The sequence below is a fragment of the Mauremys reevesii genome, linkage group 3 (genome assembly GCF_016161935.1).
Source record: "Mauremys reevesii isolate NIE-2019 linkage group 3, ASM1616193v1, whole genome shotgun sequence".
Classification (NCBI taxonomy): Eukaryota; Metazoa; Chordata; order Testudines; family Geoemydidae; genus Mauremys; species Mauremys reevesii.
In genome coordinates, this window is record NC_052625.1 from 108874946 (window position 1) to 108893411 (window position 18466).

The window sequence follows — 18466 nt, forward strand, 5'->3', positions numbered from 1 at the left end:
CCTCTGCTGGAGAGCTTTGCATCGTTGCCAGTGCTGCTGAGCTCGCCACGATGTCCAAACAGGAAATGAGATTCAAACTGGCCAAACAGGAAAAGGAATTCAAATTTTCCCGGGGCTTTTCCTGTGTGGCTGGTCAGAGCATCCGAGCTCGGACTGCTGTCCAGAGCGTCAACAGAGTGGTGCACTGTGGCATAGCTCCCGGAGCTATTAGCGTCGAATTCCATCCACACCTACCCTAATTCGACATGGCCATGTCGAATTTAGCGCTAGTCCCCTCATCGGGGAGGAGTACAGAAATCGAACTAAAGAGACCTGTGAGACCTAAATAGCTTCGTTGTGTGGACGGGTGTATGGTTAATTCGATTTAACGCTGCTAAATTCGACATAACCTCCTAGTGTAGGTTATTCGACATAACCTCCAGGCCTAAGACTGGAAGGGGCCTCGAGAGGTCATCGAGTCCAGTCCCCAGCCCTCATGGCAGGACCAAATACTGTCTAGACCATCCCTAATAGACTCTTAAATATCTCCAGAGATGGAGATTCTACAATCTCCCTAAGCAATTTATTCCAGTGTTTAACCACCCTGACAGTTAGGAACTTTTTCCTAATGTCCAACCTAAACCTCCCTTGCTGCAGTTTAAGCCCATTGCTTCTTGTTCTTCCTTAGAGGCTAAGGCGAACAAGTTTTCTCCCTCCTCCTGATGACACCCTTTTAGATACCTGAAAACTGCTATCATGTCCCGTCTCAGTCTTCTCTTTTCCAAACTAAACAAACCCAATTCTTTCAGCCTTCCTTCATAGGTCATGTTCTCAAGACCTTTAATCATTCTTGTTGCTCTTCTCTGGATCCTCTCCAATTTCTCCACATCTTTCCTGAAATGCACATATTTTGGAGAGAACTTGAATTCTAAAAAAATTTCAACTTGCACCACAATTTATTATTTGTACCTTTCTCAATGAATTATTCCTCTGAATACAAGCATGAGAAAAATGATGCCATTCATGCAAGAATCTAATTCAGCACATCTGCAATCTACAAAAAAATCAAATATAGCAAATTATAATTTTTAGATTAATGTTGCTTTGCACAGTGTTTATACAATTAGTCTAGAGTCAGATATACCTTAATAACTAACACTAGTAGACTTTTAGGAAGGTGGCATTAATTTGGAAGTACAATGTGCAATTGCGGCAGATGAACTTATTAACTCCTAGCACTAAAATAAAAAATATGCATTTGTAATGTCTAGTTCATTATTTGTTGTTATAAATTATAGGAATATGAAGATAGGAAATATGAATAGATATCTACAAAGTAATGGAAGTACAAATAGACAAGGCAGTTTTTGTGGCACCAAAAGAATGCATACTTCTCTTTGTGTTATAAAGGCTAAGAATGCATTAGGAAATTTTGACTAGAACTTTTTTTATTCATGTATCTCTTTTACACTTTGTGGCTAATGTTTACTCATTATCAAGACCTTGCATATTTTCAGCACCCACCCAGCCCCATGGTATTATTATTTTTTAAAAGGTCTGAGTGACAAGTACATTGATATAAGTGAATCATCATTGTGCAGGCATGAAATGTTATCAGATTGGTTTTCAAGTAGATTTATACATTTGAGAAAGTGCATCTGCCATAGAAGATTAGTCTCTGGAAGATAGGACATTTGTTCTAGTAATGGGTGATAGAATTTTACACTTTAGACATGTGAAGCAAATTAGATAGTACATTGACATCTTGAGTAGTTCCTGGTTATCAGATCCAGCGACAAAAACTAAGCTGAAAGGATATTATTGTACAAGATTATTGGTGCAGGGCCAAGTTTCCATTCTCTGCTGGTTCCACTGCTTTGTGCTCCAAAACTGCAAATTTGGGTCTAGCATCTGATCTTAATATAAAATTAAGTTAGCTGAACATGAAGAAGGGAAGTAAATAAACCCTCAAAGTGCCTGTGATTCCATGATGAAATGGCAATGTCTGTTGTAGAATTTTTCAAGGGCTACAGTAAGAGGGACCTAGGGGGAACAGAGAAAAAGACACCACATTGAACTCAAGAGTCTCCTGTAGCAACCTCAAAGACTTTAGTCACAGACCAAAGTATAATGTTATCAGTTTGAATGTGGCCACATGCCTGATGGCAATTGTGATGCTCTATGTCACACTTAAAATAAAATAATCAAATACATTATGTACATCATGTACATTTTTCAGCCATAAATGCCCCACAATTCCATAGGCTTGATCCTGAGCTCACTTATGCAAAGTAATGTAAATAGGGAAAAACCTGCATGCAGCACCACACAATCACAATGATGGTTGTTCCAGGCCAACAACTTTTACTCATATAACAGATTGTGTGTATTCTAGGAACTGCAGATGGTTTTTCTTATGTTTTCCATGCACAGAACAACCATATTTTTTACTCTGACAACTTGTATTTAGAATAATATAACATGAAAAACAACAAAGAACAAGAGTAAACTCCCCACAAGAGCGCAAAGTATAGGTTTCCTTGGTAACATGCTGGTTCTGCTCAATTTGCCAACAGCAAATTCACAGAAATTGTAAAGTTCAGAACACAGAAAACAAAATAAAAAAAATTACCAACTAAATACACCCCAGTTTAACAAGCTACGTTCCCAACAAGCAACTATAATTGTACACCCCCCTGCCATGGGGATATATATGTCAGCAAATTTTTTATGCTAAGTGTTGTGTCCAGAAGTTTGGTAGTGAGATGTCTTTATGTGGCTAATATAATCAACGGCTGCATCCAGATGAGGCGGATTTTGTAACTTGTGTGCATCCTGCAGTGCTTCTAACCTATGAACACTTGTGCAATGCTTCTAAAAGGATATTTGCCAGTCACCCTACGTTCAGTCCTTCTACTGAAGTCAACAGAAAAACTCCCAGTAACTTTAGTGGGAGCAGGATTAGGTCCCTATTGTCCAGAGACACATCATGCCATATGCATGCCACTGCACAGATGTACTAATAGTTATGCTGTTGTAGTCAGAGCCCATTAATTACATGTGTTTTAATGCTGCAATAACATAAGAATTGTATACAACAGAGTGCCGCTAATATATATTGTACATGAGTTGTTCTAATGTGTACTGGAACACACATGTGCATAACATGTTTAAGAATAAGAGTAATTTAAGACAACTTGTACCAATGCTCCCTCAATATCCATGACTCTAATTAATGCAACTTTTCAGTTGTCCTAATAGTTAGAAGTTGGCTTGTGTCCTGAACCCTGAAGGTTTACCTCATTCTTGTACACAAAACTCTTGTATATGTGTTTTAAAATATTTACTGTTATAACTCTAAATATTTTTGTGACTCATATAGATGTCTAATCCATATTTGAATGATTCCTTATATCATTTAAAAAATTTTCACCTTTCAGTTTAATTGTATTCTCTCGTTTTACTAAAAGAAAAAAAAGTTATGGAAATTTCGGATCTATCTTCTGTATGCCGCTCGTTATTGTATACTTTTATCATGTACCGTCTTCTTCATTTCCTCTGTAAGGTAAATCCCAATTTTTTCAATGTCTCTTCATATAGGAGAATTTCCATGCCCCTAATAATTTTTATTCATTTTTGAACCTCTTTTATTTCTGTGATATTCTTTTAGGGGTTATTAGAACAGAACACACTGTTCTATGAGAGGGAATACCATTGATTTATATAATAGCATTACAGTATTTCCATATAATTTTCTGTCCGATTTCTCATGCATCCTAAAATATTGTTTGCTTTTTAGCTGCTGACACACATTGAGCAGAGGGCTTCAGAGAATGGCCCTGTGATGGGGTGTACCAGCTCTGCAATGGTTAAGAAGGGGTTAACCCCATATTGTGGGCGGAGGAAGCCATACACTTCCGCCACTGTTGCATGCTCCAACTGGACCCTCAGTATAAAAGGGAGCAGCCCAGCTCAGTTGGAGCTGGCTGGTGAGGTGGGAGGACGCACACTGCAGGCTCACTCCTAGGAACTGCTGGAGCCCCAGATCGCAGAGGCCAAGTGTGCTGGGACCCAGGCAGATACCCAACTACCCGCAGAAGCCCAAGAGGGGATGGAGTCATTGAGAGGTTCTCAAGCCAATGATCCCAGAAGGCCAGGAGACCTGTGGACAGCAACACTGGAAAGTAGCATAGGAAGTAACCCAGGGGAACTAGACATTGATCTGGTTGTGGAACTGGGACGAAGGCAGTGTGTTTCAGACAGATTCCCGCTGACCTACTGGCGAATCCATTCACTGCTATCAAGGCCCTGGGTTGGGATCTGGTGGAGTAGGGAGGACCAGAGTCCTCCTACCCCGGATGCCACCCATCCCTGGTGGCGGCCCACTTCCTCCCTTGGCCACTAGGCCATGCAGCCCTGCCGAGGGCAGCCATATTGACTCTTGCCATAAGGCCCCGCCAAGGAGGGGTGCCTTACTGACTCTGGCCATTAGGCCATACTTCCCTGAAGCTAAGGGTGGTCATTTGGACTCAGCCAAGGGGCTATAATGCCCCTCTCCAAAGTGTGATGGGGTGTACCAGCCCTGCAACGGGCCCACAATGATGCCCAGGTCGTTTTCCTGAGTTGCTACAGTTAATTTAGAACCTTATAAGGTGTACAAATAGTTACAGATATTCATCCAAATATGCACTACTTTGCATTTGTCAACACTAAATTTCATTTACTATCTTGTTGCCCATTCATATAGTTTAGTTAGGTCATTGACTCATAGACTTTAAGGTCAGAAGGGACTATTATGATGATCTAGTCTGACTTCCTGCACAATGCAGGCCACAGAATCCCACCCATCCACTTCTATAACAAACCCCTAACCTATGTCTGAGTTATTGAAGTCCTCAAATTGTGGTTTGAAGACCTCAAGCTGCAGAGAATCCTCCTGCAAGTGACCCGTGCCCCATGCTGCAGAGGAAGGCGAAAAACCGCCAGAACCTCTGCCAATCTGCCCTAGAGGAAAATTCCTTCCCGACCCCAAATATGGTTATCAGTTAAACCCTGAGAATGTGGGCAAGACACACCAGCCAGCACCCAGGAAAGAATTCTCTGTAGTAACTCAGGTCCCACCCCATCTAACATCCCATCACAGACCACAGGTCCCTCTGAAGTTCCTCAAATAGTCTCGTCTTGACTCACCTAAATAATTTTGTCTTATATGAAACTTTTGTTACTCTGTACCTCACCCCATTTTCCAGATCATGAATACAAGAACACTGATCACAATATGAAAACTTGTGATGCCCACTGTAAACCTTTTACTGCGTTGCAAAATGATGTATTCCCAATCTGTTTGTCTCCTAGCCAGTTTCTGAGCTAGATACACCTCTACCTCAATATAACGCTATTCTCTGGAGCCAAAAAATCTTACCACGTTATAGGTGAAACAGCGTTATATCCAACTAGCTTTGATTCACCAGAGTGCGCAGCCCCGCCCTCCCGGAGCACTGCTTTACTGTGTTATATCTGAATTCATGTTATATCAGGTCGCATTATATCGAGGTAGAGGTGTAGTGTCCTTTTAAATAAAGATATTCATGTATTCAATGGGTACAGATCTTTTCAGAAGTTAGATCATTTATCAGTTAGATACATATTTAATGACATTGACACTATATTTTAAAACTTAACCCGAAAGTGACACATTACAGTGCAGTAAGCCATCTGGAATTAGTTTTCTCCAAACCATGCCCTGTTTACTTGTGATCTTAAAAGGTATGTTTAAGCACAATCTTTGTACTGAGTGCTTGCAGGGGTGGCTCCAGGCACCAGCACACCAAGCGCATGCCTGGGGTGGCAAGCTGGTCGCTGTGAGGGCGGCAGGCAGGTTGCCTTTGGCGACATGCCTGGGGAGAGTCCGCTGGTTCTGCGGCGGGTCCGCTGGTCCCACGGTTTCGGCGGACCTCCTGCCGGCGTGCCGCTGAATCCATGGGATGGGGACCTCCAGCAGGCAAGCCGCCGAAGGTAGCCTGCCTGCCGTGCGTGGGTCGGCAGAATACCTAGAGCGGCCCCTGAGTGCTTGATACTTAAAGCTTTTTAGACAGTTACACGGTTGAGTAACCTGTGAAAGAGTGGGGACTGTTTTTCCACTACAGCAGGTAGTAGAAGGTAGCCTGCAGAATTTTTCATAATTTTGTCTCTGTTCAGAAAACTGAAGGCCTTGTTAGACATTTAAACACAGTTGACTTACTGAGTAATCTTGTTGTGAACCTTTTGGGGACTGAGAATTATACAAGATGAGTAGAAAAGAGGTTCATTTGAAAATTTGTTGTGAGATCCTAAGAAGACATTTTACTTGACAAAAAAAGTAAAAAAGAAAAATACACTAAAAAAAAAAAACACAAAAAAACCCCCTATCCAGAAGCTTTATCCCATAAGCTGCGTACATTAGTATGAAATTTTTCATTAAATGATAGTTTACTTTTTTAAATGTACTAACACAGGAAGCTGGATGACAGATGATTACTGATGCATTATGTATACTTCTAGGTCAACAGTTCAGATCAGCAAATTGATAACAACAAAAAATCATTACTATCTGCTGGCTGTTTGATGGCCTCTGAGAAATACATTGGTGATTTCAATTCAGTTCCTAGTGCACAGGTCCTTACATAAGAAATATCAGCTCAAGGCAGTTTCAGTGAAGGGACTAGGGTCTGAATGATCATAGAGAATGAACCTGTTCACCTCACTCAAGAGGTGCTATCTCCAGGTTAAAGATGTTGGAGGCAGATTGGCAGGATACTGTGACAGTGCTTGAATTCCTGCTATCATACTGCACATGATCTGTGGCTAGACAGAAGTTTTAATTTGTTCTTTGCTATTAGTCTTGTACCTTTGGCCTGGTCTACCTTAAAAGTTAGGTCGACCCTGCTACGTTGCTCACTGATGTGATAAATGTACATTCCTGACCAGTGTAGTTAAGCTGATCTAACCCCCGGTGTAGACAATGCTAGGTTGATGAAAAAATTCTTCCATCGACTTAGCTACCACATCTCGGGGAGAACCCCTCCTGTAGGTATAAATAGTGTCTACACTGAAGCACTCCAGTGGTGCAGTTACAACACTGCATCTTAGCCACTGTAGCATTTCAAATGTAGGCAAACCTTTTCATGAGCATTACATTCACTGTAAAAGAATACCACTAGCTGAACTTTAAATATAGCTTTGAAAATATGACACTGTCACATGGTTCTTGAACAGTTCATTAGCTGGTCATCATCTCCAAATATTTATATCGGGCTCAGAGTGAACCTAGGTAAGGACTATGGCACATTTATTATTATTATTATTATTTGTATTACAGTGGTGTCTAGGAGCCCTCACCATGGACCAGGACCCCATTGTGCTAGGTGCTGTACAAATAGAACAAAAATTGGGTCCTCCTGAGCCCTACTGCAGTACAAAAATAATAATACTTCTGCATGCTATTGTCCTTGGAATGCACTGTTGTCAGGTCTTCTTTTCAAACTATCTGCTAAGTGATAATTACACATTAAACTAAGAAATATTTTAGGCTACAGGTTCTTTTTAAAGATTACATCTGCTTTACCATTAAAATTATTGCTTCAGGGAAGCTTCATGTTATTGGCATGTAAGGATTATACTATGTAGATTCTCCTGCATCGGAGAGTTGTTATGTTTATATTTTCTAGTGCCATTATTTAAGTTATTCACTTTAAATAAAACTTCCTAAGTCTTGAAAACAATGTTATATTTGGTTATCAAATAAAGGATATGTGGTTTTTGTCCCCAGAAATTAGGGGTAATTAAAAAAGTGATAAATAAGCCAGTAAAAGTGGTACCAAAATTCAAGGAAGTGTGCCAAAATGATAAATTGGTAAGAGACTGATGAGATTTGTGTTAAAAATATGATGAACAAGTTTAACCACACTGTTATATGAAATAGAAAAAATGTTGTTACTTTAGTGTGTTTAATATTTACCCCAGATTTTAACATTTGAAAAGACCTAGTCATCTAGCGTTTCTCAACCGTTTTGATACCAGGGACCGGCTTACTGTGTTCCTAAACTCTGTCAGGGAGATCTCGGATACTGGCGCTGGTCCACGCACCACTTGTTGAGAAACACTGGTCTAGAGCATTTTGAGATGCATCAGTAAAGGTCCAGACAGAAGCCATATGTTCTCCACACCATTCATGATTTTATAGACCTCTAGCATATCCCCCCTTAGTCTCTTTTCCAAGCTGAGCAGTCCCAGTCCCACACCTAAACTTCCTCCCAGAGCCTGGTCCCCTCCCACACCCAAACTCCCAACCAAAGCCTGCACCCCAAGCCCTCCTCTGCACCCTCCCTCTCCCGAACCCTCTGCCCCAGCCCAGAGCCCACACCCAGGACCTAAACACCCTCCCAGAGCCTGCACCTCTCCCACACCCAAACACCCTCCCAGACCCCGCACCCCTTCCCACACCCAAACACCCTCCCAGATCCCACCCAAACACCCTCCCAGAGCCTTAGGCAAGCGTGGTGGTGGTGGTGGGCGGGGGGAGCAGGACTTGGACCCGTTCTGGGCACCACCCAAAATTATACAAACCTGCCGCCCCTGGGACTGATGATCCATGTGTCAGGGCAGTGGCACAGCTTGGGTAGTTCTGGGAGGGCCGATATACCCCGGGAAGATGGGCAGGGTGCAGTGTGTGGAAGGGACAGCGTGGCCAGTACATGGGCTTGGCTGGGGATGGCCTGGTCTGGGTGGGGTGGGGCAGGGGTGGGGTGGTTGGGTACAGAATAGGCAGGGCCGTGGCTGGCGGGGGGTGTGCGCAGGGAACACGAGGGCTCCGGGCCGTGGCTGGCGGGGTTGCGCAGGGAACACGAGGGCTCCGGGCCGGGGCTGGCGGGGGCGGGGTGCGCAGGGAGCACGAGGGGCTCTGGGCCGTTGCTCACAGCGCGGCTGGCGGGGGTGACGCAAGTCGGGTTTGTCAGGGTGTGCACGTGCCGGGGGCGGGGCTGGCGGCGGCGGAGCACTGACTGGGTTGTGCTGCCAGGCGGGCCGCGTCGGCCGCAGGGCGGGGTCAGGCAGCACGGGCCGGAGGGGGCGGGGCAGAGGAAAACTCGCACTCAGAGCAGCTCCTTCGGCAGGGCAGTCGGCGAGGGCCTGCGCCTGCGCAGACAAAACGAGCGGGAGGAGGCTGTTTGGCGCCTGCGCACAGCGATTGGGAGAGGCCAGGCGGAGACCAAGATGGCGGCCTAACGCTGCGGCCGCCAACGCCACCGAGTGTGAGCGACGTCGCCGCCGCCATGGCCCGGCACAGGAACGTCCGAGGCTATAACTACGACGAAGGTAGCGAGAAGCCTCCGCCTGTCACATCTCCGGTCCCTACCAGTAACCAGACCCCTCCCACCCCCGCTCGGTCCTGGCGGCAGGAAGCGCCAGCGGCATGAACACGTCTCCCAGGCGGCCTCGGGGGGAGGGAAGGGGGATGCGGAGTGTACGCCAGGCCGTGGACGGGGCTAGGCCCCGGGGACAGGAGTGGCGTGCATGGGATGTGTGGGCGCTAGGCCCCAGGGGAGTAGGAGTTGGAGGGGGCAATTTTTACTCTATAGGGAGCGCATTTGACAGCAGTTTGAGTGGCCTCAGTTTAATTCTCTCCCTTGTGGAAACCAGTTCACCCGTTTCCATCACTGTGTGGGACTTTCACAGCCTGGCATGGGGAAGACAGATATTTAAGAAGTAGAAACGCATTTTAAAAGCACAGAAATTGGCAGGGGAAGACACGGTGGGGTGTGTAGTACCTTACAACTTTCAGCTCTGTTCGAAACTGACGACGTTTCACGTGGTAGTGCCACCTTAAAACTTAAGACAAGCTTATTTTCACCTAACCTTGCTGTGCACTGAGTGTTCAGTGTGTCTCCCGGAACAATTTATGACATCACAACCACTTGAAACATCAAGGAGGTGTCAGTTGCCTTCCTCTGCGTTTTAGGTTTGGGTGATGCCCCTAATCTCTTGGGGAGGACATGCAGGTTCCCGAAAAGGGAATTTGCAGGGCATGTAATAAAGCAGCTGACAACTTGTCTTAAGATGGGAGTATTTAAGGCTCTGTGTATTTTAAGTTTGACTTCATATAACTATATTCTTATGAACACCTGCGTTAGTGCAGCTTTCTTTGGTATACTATCTCATTTACCTACACTGCAATTTATATTAGGTGCTCATACCCGGGTAACTATATCAATGGTTTTAAATAATGATTTTGCACTTCTTTTTACCAGGGTCTGTAGCTCCCTGCTGCAATTCAGGTCTAATTTGTATCTGTTCACCCTTAAACTATATTATGAAAATAAGAGTTTCAGGTCATGCAGTCACTAGTGGCATTTATAGCTTATTAGAACTACACCAGTGTAAGTGACACTACATCAGTCAGTGCATCTACATTAGGAGTTTGCATCACTGGTGCAAATTAACCTAACATAGACAAATCTTAAGACTTGCTTGTAGATTTCTCTGCTTGATTGTTTCACCCCTTGGAGATTAACTCAGTTTTACCTAGTCTGCGATAAGGCTAAACTCTACAAATGTCCCTGCCTTTAAGTGGTTTTCAGTTTTCCTATTAAACACTTGGGCCCCAATCCTGCAAACACACATGGATATCTTTACACGTGAGTAATCCTTTTAATTGAGACTATGCTACTCACACATCTAAAGTTACTTGCGTAAGTGTTTGCTGGATTGCGGTCTTTAATTGCTATATGCATATAATGAACATTTTATTATGTACATAAGAAACTTGGTCTATGAATTGTGTTGTATCCAAATTTGTTAGTTTTTGGTGTGCGTACAAGTATGTACATATATACACACAGAGAGACATATATTGTGGGGGCATGCTACCTGTACCATAGTTGGGTTTTGCTATGAGTTTACTTTTTGGATAGATGATGCGATTTTCTATTTTTGTCTAGGTAAATAAAAAATCACTTTTATTGCAGGACTGGCCGTATTAAATCTTTTGCATTCCAGTAGTGAAGATTATTCGTCATGGAAATTAGGGTCAGGAGAGACCATTTATACATATAATATGTATATTTACTGTATTTCTGTCTTAAAATTTGCTGCTGGTTCAGTTCCACCAGGAGTAGCCATGGTTGAGTCCTAGTACATATCTGAATGACTCCATGGCTAAATCACAGGAAGGGGTTAGCCCTTTCTGTACACTAGCTTTCCCATCATTGCTGCCTCTGCTAAAGCTGTATCGAATGTGAAAAAATTGGGAAATTTTAGGGAAAACAAAAGAAGAAAATCCATCTCCTTCCCAGTGCAAAATCAAACTATTCTTGTGCTCACTTGATGCAGTATGAGTTCCTGGGGGGCAGCTTTCTTTTTAATAATTCAGCTGTTCTTCCTCTAATTTTTGAAAAAGTAAAAATCTTAAATACAAAAGGAGAGGGAGCTATTTTCAAATGGGTAAAAATGAATATAGTAGTAATTGCCACACTTATTTATGAATAAATCTGGTAGTTAATGTCCAAAGAGAAGATCAATGTTGTTTTTTGTGTTGTAATGCAATTTTGGTTTAGATCATGTATTTATGTAAAATTAGACATACCTGTTGCTGGTTTGGGGGATAGGAACACAAGAATTACCATAAGAGATCAAACCAGTGTTCCATCTGTCTTGTTTGAGTCCAGTGGCACCTTAAAGACTAACAGATTTATTTGGGCATAAGCTTTTGTGGGTAAAAAAACCCCCACTTCTTCAGATGCATGGAGTGAAAATTACAGATACAGGCCTGAATATACTGGCACGTAAAGAGAAGGGAGTTACCTTACAAGTGGAGAACCAGTGTTGACAAGGCCAGTTTAGTCAGAGTGGATGTTGTCCACTCCAAATAATTGATGAGGCGGTGTCAATACCAAGAGAGAGAAAATGAAGCAATTTTCCTTCTCTTGTATTGACATCTCCTTATTATTTCCAATGTGTGTTACCTTGCATTTGTTAACACTGGAATTGCACTTATCAGTGTGTATTTGTTCATTTTGTTTGAATTTCATCGTGATTTGCTCTCCTCTTGGCTAATTCAGTAATTTTGTTTCAGCTGCAAAATTTCCCACATCACTGCTCAGCTCCCTTTCCATATTAATAGGAACTATATTAATAAACACCGGTCTTAGTGTGGAACCGTGGGACACTCTTCACTGTTATTTTTTGACCATGTTGAAAAATGACATCACCCCACCGCCATTAACCAGTTTCTAATCCATGACAGTACTTTACTTTTCACCCTATGGCTGCTACTTAGTTTCCTTAGCAGCTGCTTGTGAGGAACTTTGTCAAATGGTTAATGAAAGTCCAAATAATTATGACAACCTGTTCTCCATTATCCATTTGAAATACCCAAATAATTCTAATAGAGGTATGATTATTCTTTACAGAAGCTGATTTGTCCATGTCACATCAAGTAGTCAGAGCAATAAGCCTTTAATTCCCCAGATTGATCTGAGTGCCTTTTGTAGGGAAGGGTACAACATTTGCTTTGGTGTAGAAGCTGTTATTAAGGAGTGTGCATAGTTTTCTTAGCATGATAGCTACTTCATTCTTCATGACTTTTTAAAACAAATTATAAAACTATTTTAAACTGAGTGTGCACTAGCATCTTTTAAACAATATTTTAGTATATATTTTGTTCTTTATAATTATGTTCACTATGTATTTATAAATACTAAGCCTTGAAAATAAGTTTGCCTTTTCCATATTATTAGTATTATTTGCTTCCTTTTAATGAGCTCTGAGAGCCATATCCTGATCCGAGTAAACTTAGATTTATTTATTAGAAATAATTAATATTACCCTTACATAGCTTTACATGTCCATACAGCTTTTCTGTTAATCTTCTCAGTACTCTTATAGTATTTTCCTATTTTATAGATGGAGAAGTGAGGCAAGAGATGGAACAGTCATTGAAAGAGCCAGCACATTTTGGCTCTCAATCTTATGCTCATTCCTTCAAAATAGATCATGCTTCTTCCCAAGAAGGCCAAAGAGTTTATTCAACTGAGGATATGGTTATTACTTAATGACATTGTAATTCATATTTAAAAGGAAATAGAAGGAAAACCTACAAAAAACATGAGCAATCACATTGCTGGAAGGATGCTTACTCAGTGCTAAACATTTTCTATTCCTTCTCTAAAAGCCAGCAGAGGTCTTATTCTTGGAATAACTAATATGAGGAGACGATAAATGTAAAAAAATGCAGAACTGATTGTGTTGTTTTTTTTAAATGAGAGTGGGAGAAGGAGAGATGCACAGAAATATGGGGGAGAAGTTATAGAACAGACCACAGCATAAGGCAGGGGTGGGCAATCTTTTTGGCTTGAGGGCCATATCTGGGCGGGGAAATTGCATGCAGGGCCGTGAATGTAGGGCTGGGGCAAGGGGTTGGGATGTGGGTGGGAGTGCAGGGTGTGAGTGTAGGGTGTGGGAGGGGGTGCAGTGTGCAGGAAGGGGCTCAGGGGAAGGGGTTGGAGTGGATGAGGGGTGTGGACTGCAGGAGGGGACTCTGGGCACGGGGTTGGGGTGCAGGAGGGGTGCAGCAGAGGGCTCAGGGCAGGGGTTTGGGGTGCGGGCTCAAGCCCAGCGCCGCTTACCTGGGGCGGCTCTGGGGTGGCAGCGGCACCTTGCCGCTAAGGCAGGCTCCACGTTGTGTGTGTGTGGGGTGTTTACCTGCCGCGTCTGCAGGTTTGGCCAGTCGTGGCTACCACTGCCCGTGGTTTGCCGCTCCAGGCCAATGGGGGCTGCGGGAAGTGGCACGGGACAAGGGATGTGCTGCAGTGCCCATTGGCCTGGAGCGGCGAACCGCGGCCGGTGGGAGCCATGATCGGCTGAACCTGCGGACGTGGCAGGTAAACAAACCAGCCCGGCCCGCCAGGGGGCTTACCCTGGCAGGCCGTGTGCCAAAGGTTGCCAATCCCTGTTATATAATATAGTACAGTAATAAATGTACAGTTGTAGTTACATTTACTTTTTTGTGTAAGTGTGTTCTGTTGTATCTTCTACTAAATCATCCTGCATGTGTGAATGCTCAGTGCACATGAAAGTACTTTGGGTATGTGGTTTTATAAATTTATCCTTGAAGTTAAATATTCTAGTAGGAAATATGCTGACTGTTGTTTTATTTCATATATATATTCATATACAGACAGTCCCATGATTTGCTTAGGTTCCATGTTAGAGGGGGACAGAAAAGGAATTAGAGGGTTCTTGATTTTTTTTCACTGTCCTATACGTAGTCTATTGAGTATTAACTATATATATATTACTATTCTTACTTATAGCTGATCAAAAAGACAATTTTTATTGATGTACCTTTGAAATATTAAAGTAGAATAATTATATAATAGGGAGAGGGTTTTTAAAAATATTTAAGAAACTGCTTTTAAACATTCCATACTTGTTAAATATTTAAAAAATAAATTATATGCAGATTAATTCTTTCTGTTTCTGCCTCTTAGATTTTGAAGATGATGATCTTTATGGCCAATCAGTAGAGGATGATTGTTGTATTTCCCCTTCAACAGGTTAGTCCAAACGTTTGTCTATGCAAGTCTCATTTGGAGAAATATAGATGATAAATTATAGAGAAGATTGGGATTTTCTGATGAGTAAAAGAGCTGAGAAGTCAACCAAGGCAAGGCTGGCTGAGTAGTGCTATATTTGGAATGTGATTGGAGCAGCAGTTGCAAAAACATAGCTTTGTTCTGGGAATAAATATATGTGGGCCAGATTTTTAAAAGTATTTAGGTGCATTATTGAAATCAGTTGGAATTAGAGTCCTAGGCACTTCTGAAAATCCCAGTAGACACACATCTGCGTGTTTAGGCAACTAAATAACTTTAAAAATATGGTCGTTTGTCACTCTGGTTATTCTTTATTCTAAAGTAAGCAGTTGCAGACATAGATATGTATTTACAGTATTTTTCGTCATGTTCCCCTATTTAAAATTAAATTGCTTTGTGTTGAGTTTTAAACTTTGCTGGTGTTTTTTTTTGTCCTTTTTGTAAGGTGTGAGGAGGTCCTCTCACCTTGTAAACAAAGAAACAAACGAAAATCTTTTTGCGGATACAGACGAACACGGCTGCTACTCTGAAACAAATGAAAAGACACTCTAGATGTATTGTGTTTTTAAACAAGTGGGTTGCATAGCTGTGCTGGGGCTTGTGTGCACCCTACAAAATCTTTCAACAGTAAGCTTTTATTTAAAAGTGCCTAATGCTGGTTACATCTAGAAAGATAGCTTTGCAAATAGTTGCAGCAACTAAGATGATTAAATGTAAAACATTGGGTGATGTGCATTTAAGAAACATTTGATAAGACTATAACTTCTTAAAAGATGAGATTATCAAATTTGTATGTGTTCAGTATAAAAGTTGGAGTTGTGGGAATATTACATGGTCAAATAATGAATAGCTGTTTTCTCTGACCATGTCTGTATGGTGTGTGTTTTTGCTACTCGTGAACATTTGTGCAAATTATTATTATTTATTATTACACCAATGTGTGCAAGTCACTGAACTCTTGTTTTTGCATGGAAGCTAGAATATTTGTGTGTGGACAAGGCTTGCTTTTCTCATTTAAAAAGCTTTAGCCATCCAGTGACAAAGTAGAAACAAAATCAAATGTCTCAAGAGTCTGCTCATACACCGTAAATAAAATATAGCAGATAGTTGTAGTGAATGTTCAGAGAACTCCTAGTCTGAAATTTCTTTACATAAACTTTGAAAAATTATGAATTATGACTAGGACCCGGATTCAGCAAAGCATTTAAGCATATGATTTAGGTGCTTTGCTTATTAGGGGTGAGATTTATGCATGTGTTTAAAATTTAAACATGTGCTAAAGTACTTTGATTCATGGCCTGTATTTGTAAAAATTAAAGCTCAAGAACAGAAAAATGGGCTGAATTAATTGAATAAACTTTGTTATGAATAGATAAAAACTAGTATATGCTACTTTAACCCTACATCACACTGGACTTTAAAACAAACTAATTATGGCCAGTGCACTTATTTTTTAAGCAGAAACAGTGCAAACTTCTTGAGATTTGGGGTCATGAAGTTATAAGTTGAGTCCTAAGTAAAAATATTTGAGAACTCTTGGTCTAGATATTTTTTTTTTGGCCTTTGAAAGTCTTCATAAACTTGATTTTTTTGTTACAGAATACTGAACTGGGTAGAATTGTGCATTATATTTAAAGGTACATGGATATTGACTTCTGCATGGGGGGGGTCTCCTCTTTTGGTGGAAGGGGGCCATCCGGAGTATTTAAGTATGGACTCTCCATTGCCCAGTGCAGTCCTCTAGGCTAATAATTACAAAATGAGATTCTTTTTTTCCAAATTAATTAATGCAGGCTACCATCAATACATATTTTCTTTAGCTAAATTTTGTATTCAAACAATGGGATACTTGTTTGAAGGGAAACTATTTTTAATATTCTGCTCTTGGTTGTTGTAGCTGCGCAGTTTATTTACTCAAGACGTGACAAACCCTCAGCATTTGCTGAGCGATTAGAAGAAGGATATGGCTATGAAGATTCAGAAGAACCTGCCAAGAATATTACTTCCAATCACCAGCTAACTGGAGTTGATCAAGGTAATTGTTAAGAACAGTTAATCAGTTCAATCTTGTTTTCATTCTTCTGTGACTTAAAGACCTTTTATTGAAATCCTCTTATATTGAATTATCTTTTATTGATAACCGACTTTTATTACTAGCTGACTTTATCAAACTGCTCACCATTTTGGGGGCAAATAGTAGAACACCCATGAATTCTAAGGAATGGTCATATCTAATAATACATTTCAAAATAATCTCTAGAAGGCTTCAGTTTCTAGCTCTTGAATCTTGTTATGCCTTTCTCCGCTAGATTAAATGGTCATTTAGTGTACCCAGTATTTTCTACTTGTGAAGGTACTTGTATATTATAATCAAGTCACTACTACTACTTTTTTGTGGACACCAGAACTGGGTACAATATTCCAATATTGGTCTCACCAGTGTCATACAGAGGTAAAATTGCCTCCCCACTCTTTCTCACAACTCCGCTGTTTATCCAAGGATTACATTTGTCCTTCTAGCCACAGCTTTGCACTGGAAACTCCTGTTGAGTTGCTTGCCCACTGTGACCCCTATATCCTTTTGAGAGTCATTGCTTTCTAGAATACAGACACCCCACCCATTCTTTAGATACGGCCTGAATTCCTTGTTTCCTGACTGTATAACTTTGCATTTTGCTGTATTAAAATGCATTTTGTTTGAATGGCTCCAGTTTACCAAGAGATACAGATCTTTCTGTGTGACTGCCTTGTCCTGGTCATTATTTACTACTCTGCCAATCTTTGTGGTCACAGGCAAGTTTTGTCAGTAGTGTTTTTATATTTACTTTCAGATCACAGCTGAAAATGTGGACTAAAGTCTAATACCGATTCCTATGGAACCCCTTTAGAAATATTCCCATTCAATGATAATTCCCTGTTGTAAAATTTTTGACATCTGTCAGCCGGTTTTTAATCCATTTTGTGTATGTTAATTTTTTAATTGGAATGATGTGCGGTATGGAGTTAAATGCCATACAAAAGTGTAAGTATATTACATCTGTCTTCACAGTTACCTTTATCAACCAAACTTGTAATTTCATCAAAGAATGAAATCAGATTTTTTTACCTTTTTTTCTCTAATGCCATGTTTACTGGCATTTACAAGATTCAATTTATAACAAATTAAAGGGTAGAAATATAGTATCAGCTTTTCATTACTTTGCCTGGGGTTTATGTCAACCTGGACAATGGCCTACTTAGACTATCTCACTTGCCCTTTTTTTGAATAATGGCACAACGTTAGTACTCTTCCAGTCTTGTAGAATTTATTCTGTATTACAGGATATATTAAAAATTAACATCAGCAGGCCAGATATCTTCCGAGCCAACTCTTTTGGACTTTTGGGTGCAAGTCATCTAGGCCTCCTGATTTAAATGTTTATCCTTGGTAAATAATGTTTAATGCCCTCCTTGGTTACTAAGTGACTGGAAGGTGCTTCATCATCCTCATGTATTATGAATTCATTATCCTGCTTTTTTTTTTCTTCAGATGCAAACCAGAAAGGTTTATTGAACACCCTGCTTTTTCTGCATCCTAATTAACAATTTTGCCATCTCCATCTAGTAATGGGCTTATTCCATTATTAGGATTACTTATGTTGCTTACATACTTAAAACAAAACAAAAAAAATAAAACCTCCACCTTTTATTGTCCACAGTCCTGCCAAGCATATATTTTTCCCTGATGCCTTCAGCTTCCCTTATCAATTTTCAGCACATTTAACTTCTAATTTTTATCTATTGCTATCTATTTCCCATGTGTTATAAATTGCTTTTTCATTTCTAATTACTGCCTCCACTTTGGCACTAAATCAGGTTTT

The 18466-nt window shown here is 41.1% G+C and overlaps 1 protein-coding gene across 4 annotated transcripts in view; it reads left to right on the forward strand.

The window, feature by feature from the left end:
• HBS1L (HBS1 like translational GTPase) overlaps positions 1 to 18466 on the forward strand; it is a 131505-nt gene that overhangs the window by 11736 nt on the left and 101303 nt on the right. For all 4 annotated transcript variants that reach the window (XM_039531471.1, XM_039531470.1, XM_039531472.1 and 1 more), the window contains exons 4-6: positions 9129 to 9330; positions 14502 to 14567; positions 16504 to 16641. In XM_039531471.1, coding sequence (XP_039387405.1) covers positions 9129 to 9330; positions 14502 to 14567; positions 16504 to 16641 — 406 coding nt within the window. The remainder of the gene's footprint in view (positions 1 to 9128; positions 9331 to 14501; positions 14568 to 16503; positions 16642 to 18466) is intronic.